The sequence below is a fragment of the Lonchura striata genome, chromosome 5 (assembly GCF_046129695.1).
Source record: "Lonchura striata isolate bLonStr1 chromosome 5, bLonStr1.mat, whole genome shotgun sequence".
NCBI classification, from domain to species: Eukaryota; Metazoa; Chordata; class Aves; order Passeriformes; family Estrildidae; genus Lonchura; species Lonchura striata.
In genome coordinates, this window is record NC_134607.1 from 64,404,071 (window position 1) to 64,418,691 (window position 14,621).

The 14,621-nt window shown below is 35.6% G+C and overlaps 1 protein-coding gene across 3 annotated transcripts in view; it reads right to left on the reverse strand.

The window, feature by feature from the left end:
* The window catches only part of SEMA3A (semaphorin 3A), a 164,262-nt gene that overhangs the window by 19,568 nt on the left and 130,073 nt on the right, over positions 1-14,621 (reverse strand). For all 3 annotated transcript variants that reach the window (XM_031506947.2, XM_077783668.1, XM_031506946.2), the window contains 3 exons: positions 8,876-9,095; positions 3,675-3,766; positions 782-823 (listed from right to left, as the gene is read on the reverse strand). In XM_031506947.2, the coding sequence (XP_031362807.1) occupies positions 782-823; positions 3,675-3,766; positions 8,876-9,095 (354 nt within the window). The remainder of the gene's footprint in view (positions 1-781; positions 824-3,674; positions 3,767-8,875; positions 9,096-14,621) is intronic.

Consider the following 14,621-nt stretch of genomic DNA (forward strand, 5'->3'; position numbering starts at 1 on the left):
CCTGGACTGCAAACCTAAGTTCTTTGCACAACCACATAATTTATCAACTGCTTCACAGATTTGCTTAGAAATACAGGAATTACCTTTACTGTAAGTCAGACAAAACCTTACCTCAATCCATCAAAAAGTTCAGTTCATTTTAGTTGTGGTCTCGTTTTATAATACATACCTTTTCTATAAGCAGTTAGCTATTACTATACTCAACAGAAAGTAGGAAATATAAATTTTGGAGTGTGAAGCTCTTGTCTTAACCACATCACTGAACCAGAAGACCATGGAAAATTTGGACTGCATCAGATCTGTTGATCTTTTGTCAAAGCTGAATGATGGGAATGGAATGGGCATAGGACAGAAAGACAGCAGGATGTCTCATTTCCATCCTTTGCTTCCACCATCTGCATTTTGTACCAGACTATTCTACAGCAACTAGAACTTGTCCCATTAAAGAAAGGCACCAAGTTTGGCCACTCCTTTTGAACAGTCTCTCTGTCATGGAAGCATTCTATAATGTGTATTTTTAATTATTGTTTTTTTCCTAGAGAGCCACCATATAGCTGGTTAGTTTGTATTTAGTTTCTACCTTACCAGTAAGAAACACAAACTAAGCTTTTCCTTTCCCCATTGCGCATCACATTTTCCTGAGAAACTACTGCTGTTTATGTAAAGGGATGGGATGCTGCTGCTGCAATTAATATGTCTCTGCTGACTGCCAAGTTACTGTCTCTAGAAGACAGAGACCAATAAATATTTGAATGGGATTTAAAACTTGTGCACACAGTACCTGCTTTGTGGAAATCTTCATTGCTGAAATAACAGTGGGTTCCTAGGGAAAAACAAAACATAAAAAAATATATTATAATGCCATTTGTACAAGGTAGAAACCCTGAAATTAAACTAGAAACTCTCTATCAAGTAATAGTCCTTCTTGTCATTTGCAGTGGAATAATTTCTAGCTGTAAAGGAATTAGAAGGCATGTACATATCTGGGTGCATCTTTGATTACTATGTTGATTGTAGATATTTAATTTTCCATTATGAATACAGTTAATTGCGATCACTTTTTCACTAGTTCCACATCTTGAAATTATCTACACCTAATTGCATTTCAAGAACTTCCCAGGTAACATGAAAATAATAATGGCTATATGACAATTCACAGATACTATCTATTAAAGGTAATAACACTGAAATAAGCAACTTGTTTTAAGTGTATGGAGGTGAAAACCCCATTCCTGTGCTATTTTATTCATAAGAACAAGTTTTAATCCCAGGTATAATATTTTTAACTGCTCCACACTATTCACTTACAAAGAAGATATATGTATTTTCAGACCATGAAACCAATATGAGAAAGAGGTTCTTAGCACTCTGGAATATCCATCATTTAATCACTGTTACAACTTCTAGGTCCAGGTTCTTGGATGGATTTTAATTTTAAAAGTGGCATAATTAGACCACATGTATGAACTTTATTCCATCAAGAAATCTGCAATTGATCCTACACATCATACTTTTGGTTGTGTACATTAATAAAGTACTTATTAAGCTTTTACACTTGTATAGTTTTCTACTTGCTTATCCTGAGAGAATTTTATATGGGTCAGTGGATGGTAAGCATGGACTTGCCTTTACAGAGAGGTTAATAGACCTTATATTAGAAATCATCAATTAAATGGAACATTTGAATGAAAATTGAACTCATTAGTTTGTTTGCTCAGCTGTTCAGAGAAATATTGCACAAATGGGGCTTAAAGAGGCATTTGTTAACAATGTAACAGATATGAAAGACTTTCAGCTTTGTGGAATTTTAAATGAAAAGCATTGTACTCAGCACATTGCAGCTTAACATCAAAATACATTGTACATGATGCACATATACTCTTTGCAAATCAAGAAAAGTCACATTTGGATGAGGTACATGTAAAATCTGTTGGAAATTCCCTATTGAAAGATTCATATCTTATGCTCAAATATTCTGCTTATTCCACTGAAATACATAAATTACTTCTTTAAGGCTTAAATGAATGTATAAAGAGATAACTGAGCTTTCAAGTAAATCAGAACAAAAAAATACTGTCGTGCAATGAAAAAAAAAATGTAAACTAAAATTCCAAATTTGAATTTGCCATTAACTATTCTACTTCAGCAAAACCTTCCTGAAGTAAAATTAATTCCATTTATTTTCCTTCTTTCACTTTAATATTTCTCTTATCTCCTTTAGCTTGGCACTTCTATCTGTTTCAGGGAAGAGACTCATATATTATCAACAATTTCCAAATTACCCTGTGTTCGTGTAATGTATTTTTGCATGCATAAAAATGAAAGAAAGTTGTCTCATTTTCTTCTCACAGTTTCTAATTTAATGTTAACAAAAAAAGTACCCTAGATTTCTGTCTTCAAAAAACCCCATGGATTGCAAGAACAGGGACACACATTTTTCAGAGGTATCTTGCACTCAAAGCAGAGGTTTCTGAGCATGACTTGTACCAGTAACAGCAGGAATGCCCATAAGAAGCTCTGTTTAGCTATCTTGTCTCTGCTCAGAAAAAAAGGGTGAAGGGATGGCAACGGAGTTTGATGAGGACGTGGTGGCTGAGCCCCCTGGCAGGGCTGGGGCATGGTCCCTGTCAGCACAGGAGGCTCCTGGAGCACGCCAGCAGCATCCTCACACTGTCACACCAACCCTGAGCTCCCAGCCAGGATAACCCCCAGCTGCTTGGAGACAGGGAAAGAAATGGTGCCATAAAACGGCACTGACAGGAAGAGAAACGTGGGGAATGTAAATGATTCCTTGTTGTGTACAAAACACGAGACATCCCTGGGTTCTGTCTGGGAAGTGTTTGAAAAGTTTACTCAGCCCTGCCTTGCAGGGCTGCCTACGGGATGCTGTATTTTTTAGATGGCTCAAACAAGAAATAAATGGAGAAGACTGATTTCACCAAAAAGTCTTAGAGTTAGGGGTGTTTATGGTGCCTTATATCAAACCATGAAACTGAGACCCCAAAGTGACTTTTGAAAATATAAACACTTTGTTCCTCAGATTATTAAGCATAAGAAATCTGGACAAATCACTGTTTTACCTAAAGTATCTTCTTAGTTACAATATGCTGATAGTCTAAATAGTTTTGAGAGTTTATGCAATTATAAATTCATATATTGCATATCACAATTATAAACTTGTATGTTGCATATGACAATTTGTATATAGCATATGCAATATGCAAATAATTGCATATGCAATTATAAATTTGTATATTGCATATAACAAATATGCATATTGCATATTTTGTATTGCATATATAGCATTCAAATATTGCATATAAATTAGTATATTGCATACCATAAATTCATATATTGCATATCATGGGGAGAAAACAGGCATTATTCCCAGACCCACACAGGTAGATATTTAACTCCAGCAAGTAACAGCTCTAAGATTTAGAAATACTAATTTACTTTTTAAACCACTGAACAAGAGCCCAGAATGCCATTTCTTTTATCATTAACCTCCAGCTCGCACTGAAAGTTTATTTTGACTAGTGTTGGGGTCTCTAAATGACAAGCTAATTAGAGGGGTATGCCAGGCTATTCCTTGGCTAGACTGCAAGAAGTTGAGTTTGCAGCTGTCCACAGAGAAATCTACAACCTGACACTTGAAATTTAGCTGCACTTACCCGAAAGACTGTCATTTCTTCCAGCAAGACTTCCTCTAATTCGTGCCAAGTCTCCTTAGGAATTGAAACCACTTTAAGAACTGTTCCAATATCTTGACAAGGGAAAAAAAAACAAAACAAAACACCAAAGGTTTTCAGGTGCTTAAGATGAATACTTCTGCTTTGTAGCAGCCAGAATTTCTTGTAGTATATAATTATTTCACATATAAAGACTATGAAGCTACTTATCTCTCAGCACTCATTCAAAAGAACTGCTATTTAAAATAACCTCAGAAAACAATGATTTTCAGTAGGACATTTAAGTATTTGAATTATCAAAATGCAACAAAGAAAATGCATACTATTATAGTTATTAAGGATAGACAGCACTGAAATACTACTTAAGTGACAGTATAAAATGACAGATTCATGACTGGGGAAGGAAATGCTCTGAATTTACCCAGGTGTGTTTTATAGTCCATTTTGATTATGTTTTTCTTTCTTAAAATGCATGTGAAGATACTGCAGTATGGCTATAAAACCATCTGGACAAACATTCTTAGACAGATGAAGATGTTAGGTCTCTTAAGTACCTGCGATCTTCCCTGTGTCAAACAAAGTACCTAAGATGTATAAGCCCCTTAGGGCATCTGTATTTCTATGTGTGTAAGAAGCTGGTTCTTCAATGAGGGGTGAAAAGCATACAGTTTGTGCCTTTGGTTTAGAAATAGGTGTGTGCCAGCATTTTAGTGTAATATCAAATTACATTTTTTGAGTTTTGCAACAAGCTTTAAAATGAACAAGGGCAGCACTTGAAATTCCAGAGCCACAGGCTTTTGTTTTGTGAACATAGTTGAGACTAAAAACCAGCTTCTGCATCTGTAATTTATTTCTTTGTTTCTATGAACACAATTTCCAGGAAACAACAAAAGCACAAAGAACCATTTCTAGGTTGGCACACATCACTGCAGACTCTCTGAAATGGAAACAATCTGTATGCAACTTTTCTTTTTAACTAGTCAAGTGTAGTGCTATGTAAATGTATCACAGGTAGAATAACTATGTCCCCAAGGACTCTTCATGTTGCACATCCTACAGCTTTAATGGTTAAGGAAAACACAAGGCATCTTAAGTGCATAAGTTCTCAAATAACTATAAAGATTGACATTCTTAAAACAAGAACTTAACCATCAATTACACAAAAGCATATATATATATATATATATATATATACATATATTTATGTATACATATATACACACATTCTATAAGTATATATATTTTGTGGGTGTTAGGTGAAATTTTTGAATAAAAAAAGTGACAACTCTCTACTTCTATATCTAAAATGTACATAAAACTGAGACAAAGAGATCACATGCATTAGAAATGTTTTTATAGAGCAACTGACTTAAAAGCTATTGATTAAATAAAAAAATTCTGGTACTTAACTTTTTTTGCATGATTTTGTATTTAAATATTCTAGAAAACCTGGAATATCCTGTAGAAATGAGATTTTTCATTTTTCCATCTGCTTCCCTTTAAGCAGATGTTGGTTTCTAGATACATATTTTTGGAATTTTAGATCCAAGCAATTTCTTTTCCCCTGGAATATGTACATCACTGTTTTCTTTCATTAGCCAAATATTCATATATTCTTTTAAAAAACACAAACCAACAGTTATTTCTTTATTTCTTAAAGCAACAAAGCACATATTTCTTTTTATTTAGGTTTCTACGTGTACAAATTAAGCTAGTAAAAAATACTAGATAAGTGGATTTGGATTGGTTTTCATTATGATCACTGCTACTAATTGACCATTTTTAAAACAAGAAATATTAAGAATGTTACAGAACAAATGCAATGTAAACTTTAAAATAATAAGAAAAAATTCCACATTTCTACTATGGAGTAATTCAAAATAACAGATAATCTAACAGTAGTTATATTTGCAATTTAATTGATGATCTAATTTCCTTAATTATCCTGATAACATGATGACTGTGGTTTTGAGGAAAATACATTTTAAGGGTGAAGAACAGGGAGCTTTGACATAATAAATATAGCAGTGTAGCGGTGTCACAACTGTATTCTGTGTTGGACTAGGACTGTCCTCAGTCACAATCTATGAAATGCCATATCCTAGAAATAAAGGGAGATTTTTCATAAAACAGAATGAGTGGGCATTGAGCAGACACAAGTTTCTTATCGTGTTGTTTCAACAAAAGGTCAGACTTTTAAGCAGCTCCTGCAACAATTACAGTTGCCTGATCTCAAGAAAGCCTCTGAGGTCAAAGATCCACTGAGTTAATCACTGTGGAGACTCTGGTCAGACTACAAGTACCAAAGTGGAGCTTTATCTGACTTCTACATCAAGTTTTACAGAGTAGTATTTCAAACAATTTCACACAAACAGAATCAGGCGTCTCCTTTAGGATCAATAGGCTCTGCTTAGTAAGATAAGATTACTGTTATTAATTAGCTCTACTGACAGAGGTACTTTAACTGTGCCAAAGGATGCCAAACATTAGACCATCAGGATATCCATGAAATCCTGTTTTTTTCTGATTACTTTCAAGCATGCTGATAGGATTTTACTTTCATTGTGAAACACACTGGTACAATCAGAATGGGAAAGAAACTGCTCAGCTCAAGATTTCCCCCACAGGAACGGAAAATGTGACCACGCTGGATGGCTATTAATTATGTTGTGCTCAATTATCATCAGTTATTCAATGAAAAGGAAAAAAAGTATTTCTTCAACATACTGCAGTTCAGCAGCACATGGGAATAATGCAGATTGCTCTAACAGCAATGGGAAAATACAGAGAAATATTATCTAATCTGATGGGACAGACCTGTACAGAAAAACCCAGTCATGCCCCAGGGAGCTTAATTCTGGCTTTGTCATAGGTTCAGATCACCAAGTGGGAAAATGGACTGTGACTAGAGTCCCTAATCTGCTTCCCAGTTAGTTCTTTGCTTGGGAAGAAGTAATACATGCTGATTGTGTATCTGCTTCTGATTGCTCTGACTCTGAGCAGCTGGCTCAGTGCAGCTCTCTGGCAGAAGGCAGACAGAACCTCAGTACTGCCTCTTTACCATTCCCCCACATGGAAGACAACTTTTCCTGATTCTGAAAACCACAATAAGCACAGTGAGCTCAGAGGAATATGAAGCAGCTTTTGTGCACCAGCTACAGGCATGGGTGTTGTAATGCCTGCTCTTGTCCCATAAGGATACAACCTCATGCTGGAAGAAGAATGGTTTCTATGGGCAAAAGCACTATTTCAAAAAATAATTACACTCTGCTCTTAGAAAGACGGGATTTTAGTGCTGAAATATCTTTTAGTAAGTGCCAAAATAATGTTAAGTAATAATGTTTCAACACTTTTCTTATAGTTTGTGGGCAGGGCTATCACCAGCATTGGATGGAATCCTAAGCATTTACCACACACCTGAATATTAGTGGTTTAGGAAAACCCTAAACTCAGAGGTAAAAATTATCATTTAAGTTCTTTTAGAGGGAGACCTTGCTTGACTGATTTACATAAGAACTTCTAGACATAATAATAACTAAATAACCAGTATATGTAATGGTAACTATTTAGAAGCTGGAGCTCAGCTTTAAGCACACCTTCCTTCACTGTCAGAAACAAAGGAACTTCTGTCTTACTTTCCATCCTACTCTAACAGAAGTCTTGAAGAAAGTACAGTGAATCTCTGGAAAAATTTTTTGTTTTCCCTTGCAGAAACCAATGCATCTTTCTTAGCCCACAGGCTAAGCTTTGGAGAGTTAAATACCACATATTTTGCTCAAGAAATATACTTAAATAATTTCCTTATGTTTGTTCAGCATCATACCATGTACACCATTAATTTGTTTTTTGTGGGCCAAATCAGGTCATAGAGGACTTGTTGAAAGGCACCAAACACTGAATTGTGAATGACATTGAAGTCTCTAATGTGTGACAAAAAATATATGTTGTGTGAAATCATATGAAAATACTTTTCAATATTTTATGTAAGAACATACTGTAGCACTGGTATCTAATAACTCAGTTTACAGTTTTGAAGTGCTTTAACCCTTCCTGCAGAGCTGTGTTTTCTGCAGTAAATGTTCTGAATTTTTATGCTTGCGCTGTGTTTGGTACACAAAGCTTCACAAGCTCTCAGTTGACTCATAATACATTTCAGGCATCAACATGAAAGAGATCTTACATTTATTGCTTTGGAAATCTGACCCCAGGTTTAGAGTACCAGAACTGTATCCAAACTATGTAAAAAGTTGGACTGTTATAAGACAGACAGAGAGGTATTTTTTTGGTCTGATGCTAAAAAGAAGCAGTATGGTTTGATTTAGTTTGGCTTCATGATGCCAATGTCTAATTACTAGTAATTATGTTCAGTAGAAGTTTAAAACACTTTTATTCAACATAACTGAAACATCAGCCAACTAATGTAAAATTTTCACAGATGAAGAAACAGATCCATGAGATCCAAGCTACTCAGCAGAGTTTTCAAACCACTGAATTTAAGAAAATGCATATCAGCTAATTTTTGGACACTCTTTCTCATTATTACCTTTCTGGAAAAAAATGTATTTTCTCAGGGCATATTTACACTTCTCTAAGATGGCCAAGCTGTATGATTCTGCAAATGCTTTGGAAAGGATATCATCTTTCTATTTGAATACCAGCTCTTCTGAAAACACTCCATTTGTGCCAGATATCTTCATCTTAAGTAAAATGATGCACCCTCTTGGCTGAACAGCTAAGCGTCTCAAGGCAATACTTGAAATACTTGAAAGGCACTAAAGACTTTTACCATATCTGGATATTTGCCTCATTCATGTTAATACTTTTTATGCTGCACTTCAAAATAGGCACCTCAAACCCCTAATTTTAATACTAAATTATAATTAGTAAGGCAAGATATTTCTAATAAAAAGCCCTAATAGCAGTAGTTGGAAAGAGGGTGGTTTGATCTTAATCCAGATGGCAAAATTCCTAAAGAATTAAGCTGCGCAGGCTACAGTCTGAACCTGCAACAGTAAATATTTGTAACAAAGACCTTTCCACACGCACAGTTTTGGGTCCTGCCCTAAATTTTCACAGGTCTACACCATCCTTCAGTCAATCTTCCATCTTTCAGAGTGTGAATTTTTATCTGCTCTAGGTTTCCATCAATACTGAAGGAGCATACAGGATTCAAGACCTCTCACCTGTGCCAATGAACATCACATCGTATTGGCCATCTTCTGCATCTACTCGATCTACCACGATCTGTGTGAACTGGTAATCCACATCTGTTTTAATCATGATTGGGCGGTTGTTGATGGGGAACACTGGGTTGTACATGGCGGGATGACTTCTGGCAAATGTGATAACTTCATCAGGAAGGTCCTTGGTGGAATCAAATCCTCCAAATGTTTTACTGGGACACTAGGAAAACAAAAGGGAAATGTTTTACATTTGATTATTTATCATCCCATCTACGGCAGTCTATAATTAAATATGTCAGGGAATCTAAGTGTTTTGTGACAGACAGCAAAAGTCAATTCTGTCACTCATAGTCTCTATGTTTTAATTTATTTTGGATTTAAACCAATATGGTTAACAGGATGCAAATAATCCTCATACATCACTTTTCTTACTCCTTTTCAGTGCAAAAGGCTTTTAAGTCCACTTGTGATTAGTATTAGTCTTTAATTGTCAGAAGGAAAAAATCTTGAAATATATAAATCATTCAATACAATGCAAGCCATTTAGTATTTGGTTATGTATACAACACAAAATTGATTACTTATGTCATTGTGAGAAATGACACTCTCAAAAAATTTAAAAGGTTTATTAAACCCTTATCAAAAATACAACAGAAGACTGAATAAAGAAAATCTTATGGCTCCAGGAGAAGAGGATCTTTCCCACCATGTGCTCATCCAAATGGATGTTCCACCTTTTAACGCTTTAGCCCCTCCCAAAGTTCTGTCCATCGACTGCTTTTTCACTGTCCAGTGGAGTTTGCTTCCTTAAATCTTGATTGGCAGTCAGATGTTGCCATACCAACAAGCCAACTGTCCCAAATGTCCCAAACCCAGGCCACCCCCTGATAACAACACAAGGGTGGGTAAAACATAACTCTAAGTCTATAAAACTTCTCTTAACATATATACATAATATTTGCCTTTTAATTGTGAGAGTCAGCGATCACATTGCTCATCTATCACACCATCATCTTTGTTTCAAACTATTGTCTTCAGAAGTTGACTGGAAGTCCAAATTGCTACATGAGGAACCAAATCCTTAAATCCTGGGACAATGCCCTCTTCTACTGACTTTTCAAACCCCTGCTTGTCTCAACAACTCTGTGTCCTCCATGTAGTCCTGATACTGCGGATCCTGTTACACTAAATCCAATCTACTGAGTCATGTCTTAAATGTACCTTTTTTTTCTCCCCTCTGATTCTAAAGAAAGCCTTCTGTGAATGTTACTCATCATACTGTCCATGTGAACTTTTGGGTGAGAGGATCTCATTAAGGAACTGCAGTAACCCCTCACTGTCCTTCACAGCTGGTGCAGGAACAACTGGTGTCCCATTGGGATGAATCTGGTCCCATGATGTAAGACAGAAAAAAGTTACTTTTTCCCTGTATATACCCAGGGATAAGCCAGACAGTTTTGTCTCCCATCTGTGAGAACCACAGGGCTCTACTTTTCACATTTAGCTTATGTTCTCTCACTGTAAGCAAAACCAGAGGCTGGAAAGGGGAGGTAAGACCATGGTGTTGGTAGCCACAAAAGTATTCCTCCACTTTCAGCTATTACATATCCCCATCAGGAGACTCAAGAACTGTGGCTGACCACCACCATTTGCCCTCATCTCTTCTAGAGAATTGGTAAGTATTTAATGAACAGTTACCTGTAACATTAACATAAGCATTAGCAGTACTGTTAATTAGTACTGTTGAATGGGTGAAGGAAATGAGCCACGACACCAAGTCAAAGATACTTGCAAAGATCTTGGGGACCCCATTTGCTGTTCAGATAACTCCTGAAGACATACAAAACACTGAATCCCAGCTGAAATTAATAACTTTGCAGTATCTGACCTTCAAATATAAACAACTGGTGTTAAAATGCCTGAGGTAATTTGCCCTTTATATCCAGGTCTAAAATACCTTCCAATTAAATTAAAAACCTATCGGACAAGATCTTATTAAGCAGGAATCCAGACCTTGCAGGATGCTCAACAGAAGAAATCAATAGTCTTTGCTATCACCTTGATCCAAATTATTAATAAGTCAACAGAAATAAAATTTAAAAATCAATGTCAAAAAGAGTAGTTGCTGTACTCAGCAAGGAGACACTTCCAGCATGGACATATAAAATGTAAATTGTCCCTTGCTGGTATATTTGTTAGTAAGCAAATTCCTGCATTCTGTTTCTATGGAAGAGAAAAGAGAGGAAGGAAGAAGAATATTTGATTAAGACATGTGGAGCAGAAAAAACAGAAAGCAAATTAGCTATCTATTTTATTTTTTCAAGATTTTTTAACCTTTTTCTTATTATTATATGTTCTCGCTCTTTTGTACAAAAATATTATGAAGAGAAAAACAGATGGATTTTCAAGATTATTGGCCAAACCATTGTCTGTCTCAAAAATACTGTTTCAAATGCTACACTTAAACTTGGTTTACATCTCAATTAATATTATAACTACAGTTCAATACTAATTACTTGGATAAATTAGCTAACAATTAATTAAGTAATAGCTGTAAAGTAATCTATGTATAAAAATCACTACACAATAATTGTGTATTGTTAATTGCAGCTGGGCAAACACTGAAAAAAATACGAAATTAATGTTTATTTCAATTTTAGGCAAATGAATTTCAGCTGTGTTTCAACTGCTTGAATACTTTCTGGCTCATTTTCTAACAAAGGACTTTACTAGCAGCAATATGAAACAAGCTCCCGAGGGAAGTGGTCACAGCACCAAGAGTGCCAGAGCTCAGGAAGCATTTGTACAATACTCTCGGGCACATGGTGTAGACCTTGGGACTGTTCTGTTCAGAGCCAGGAGTGGAGTCAGTGACCCTTGTGGTTCCCTTCCAACTCAGGATATTCTATCATTCTATTGACAAAGATGTGCTTTGTGCAGAAAATTCATAAACTAGAATTAAGAGTCATAATTCTGTGTGTTTGAATAAGACTCTCAATTCTGAGACCCCTGTTACTCTTTGGATCCCCTGCTTTTCTGAGAATAAAAAACCTACTGTAACCCTGTGTCTTTACATGTGAAGTTTAAAGTGCATTACCAGGACCAGGCCCAGTAAGGAATCCAACAAAACAAATCAGTATCTACATTTTGGTAGGAAGAAAAAGCTCTTTGGTCATAACTCTTGGTGCCTTGAAGCAGAGAAAAGTTGAGCTCTGTAGCTGAAATCACAAAAATTCAGATAGGAATTCAGGATGAGCTACCTGAGTTAAGATGAAGTATCCACAAAATTCCTCCCTCCTCTCCCAGATACTTTAAGATTACAAAAGAAAAAAAAAAATAAAAGAAACAATGAAAACCAACTCCTGTAGATCTTACAGGAAAAATTCTGTCAATTTCTTTGTTGCATGTGAAGCTGATGTAGAATTTCTTACAAAGGTTTCTGGTTTTTCAAAAACAACTTACTTTTGTTTTCTTTTACTCATACTAGGAAAATCACCAGATCCTCAAGAAGCTTACTGGCACCTCACCTATTATATTCCTGAGATAATTCAGCTCCGTTTACCTGCAGTGCAATCTGAAAATGAATTACTCTAAGATCATGTTTTTTCTCTCATCTCTTTCTGCATTTCTTGGAAAAGGACTCCAAAGGTCTGACATCTGAGGAACTTCAAAAATCTTTTTCTTTATTCTCAACAGATCTTCAAATAATTGGAAACACACGCAACTTCATCACTTTATAAACAAAAACTTCTTTCCAGCCAGAAATGCACCTCATTTTAAAATTCAGTTTTATGCTATTAATACAACAGAATGATTTTAGCAACTGTGAGGGCACTCCTCTTTTTTTCAAAGTGGCAGAACCCAGGATTAGAGTCCTGGCATTGTGCTAGGCCAAACTGCTGCCTCAGTCACTCTAACAACTTCTACAGTGGCATGGCCTCCTGCACTACATCTGTGCAGCTAAACAGACCTGTACAATTTGGGATTACATTTGATTTTAGGCAAGAAAACAGCTTATGGTGGAATCTGAACAAATTTGCACTTTGTAAATCTTAATAAAAGCATTTTATAATGAAATCAAAAAGGTAAACTGCATTCTGAAAAGGTAGCCAGAAACAAAAGTATCTGTAACCTAACTGCATTTCCTTACTTTGACAAAGGCTCTGGTGTCTTAGTTCAGTTCATCACTTAAGTGCTGGGTTCTGGCCCTTGTTTTTTATCCTTATTCTGGGGAACTTGATCAAGTTAGTCTATTCTCATATGCAACTCAGATCAAGACCCTCAGAGAAGTTGTGGAGTAACCCCCAGGCAGAACTGAGGCCAGAACTGTGTCTCAGGACACAGAACTGCAGTCTCGAGAGCAAGTATTTGAGTTGTGTATCTAGAATCTCAACAGAGATGCATCTGATCTCTGCAAAGGAATGAATGCAACAGAGCCTGCGTGCAGCAGTCAGTTCTTTATCTCAGTCTATTTCTGTAATAGAAACATGCAACATTCTTCTTTGTCCATAGTTCTACATGATATCTAGTATCTGTGTTTGTTCAGAAAGGTTAATTAAACTGCAATTAAAAAGGAGTATAATGGATCAGAATAATGAACAGTGAATCTGCTAAACTGAAAAGGTGAGAATAGCTATACAAGAAATACCAAAAATATCTACTCATTCACATTTTCTAGCATTATAACACAATAGAACTTCAAAAAACCCCTGACATAACAGAATTAACTGTAATAATCGGGAACTAGTTAACTGCAATATTCGGGGAAAAAAGCTTCACCATCAGATGAGAAATGAAACCTCTTTTATGCTGCAGAGCTCATATTTTAACTCTGGAAAAAATTAGAAATTCCTTTAGTCACAGCAAAGGAGTGAGGAGTGCTGAGAAATCCAGCTGTCAGGGAGCCACTGTTTTTTTTTACTTAGGAAGTAATTTTCATTAACTGAGCATATATATCAGTTGAAAGATCAGATTTGAAAAGACAATTTCAAACATACCAATGTAGAAAATATGATGAACTAAAGAAGCAAAATTATTCCTGCTTTCTTTTGTGCCTTATATTTAAGAAGACTTTGAGAAGAATGTTGTAGACATATATATTATTTACACATATACATTTTTATGTATACATGTGCACATATATATGTAATCTTCTGCAATGACACTTCTCAATATAAATGGGTCAAGCTGACTTATACAAACTAAGGAGTGAGCCCAACGTATCCAATTAATGCTTGTTTCATAAATGTCCCATCTTCTTAGACTACTGGAAATTTCAGAGGCAGTTAAATATTTCTACAACATGATGATATCAGTTGAAATATGGATATCTTATATGGAATTATATTTTAATAATTTATAAACCAGAAACAGAGAATCAGATAAAACCAGATATTTTAAAAATTTCCAGTGGAAGTTAGAAACTATTGTATCATTCTATCATCTATTGCAGAAATATCTGTTTCACTGTCCTAGATTTAATGTTGACTGAAAGTTCCTAACAGTGACACAAATCCTCTGTTTTCCATTCTTCTCACTAAGAATGGCTCCTAGATTTAATGTTGACTGAAAGTTCCTAACAGTGACACAAATCCTCTGTTTTCCATTCTTCTCACTAAGAATGGCTCAGTCAGCCAATATTTGGAAAAAAAACAGATTCCAAGGAAAGGATAATGCAATATAATTTATGAAATACTTGACTTCCAGTAAAATTCTCCAGCCATTACCAAAATTTTTTTTGAAGTTG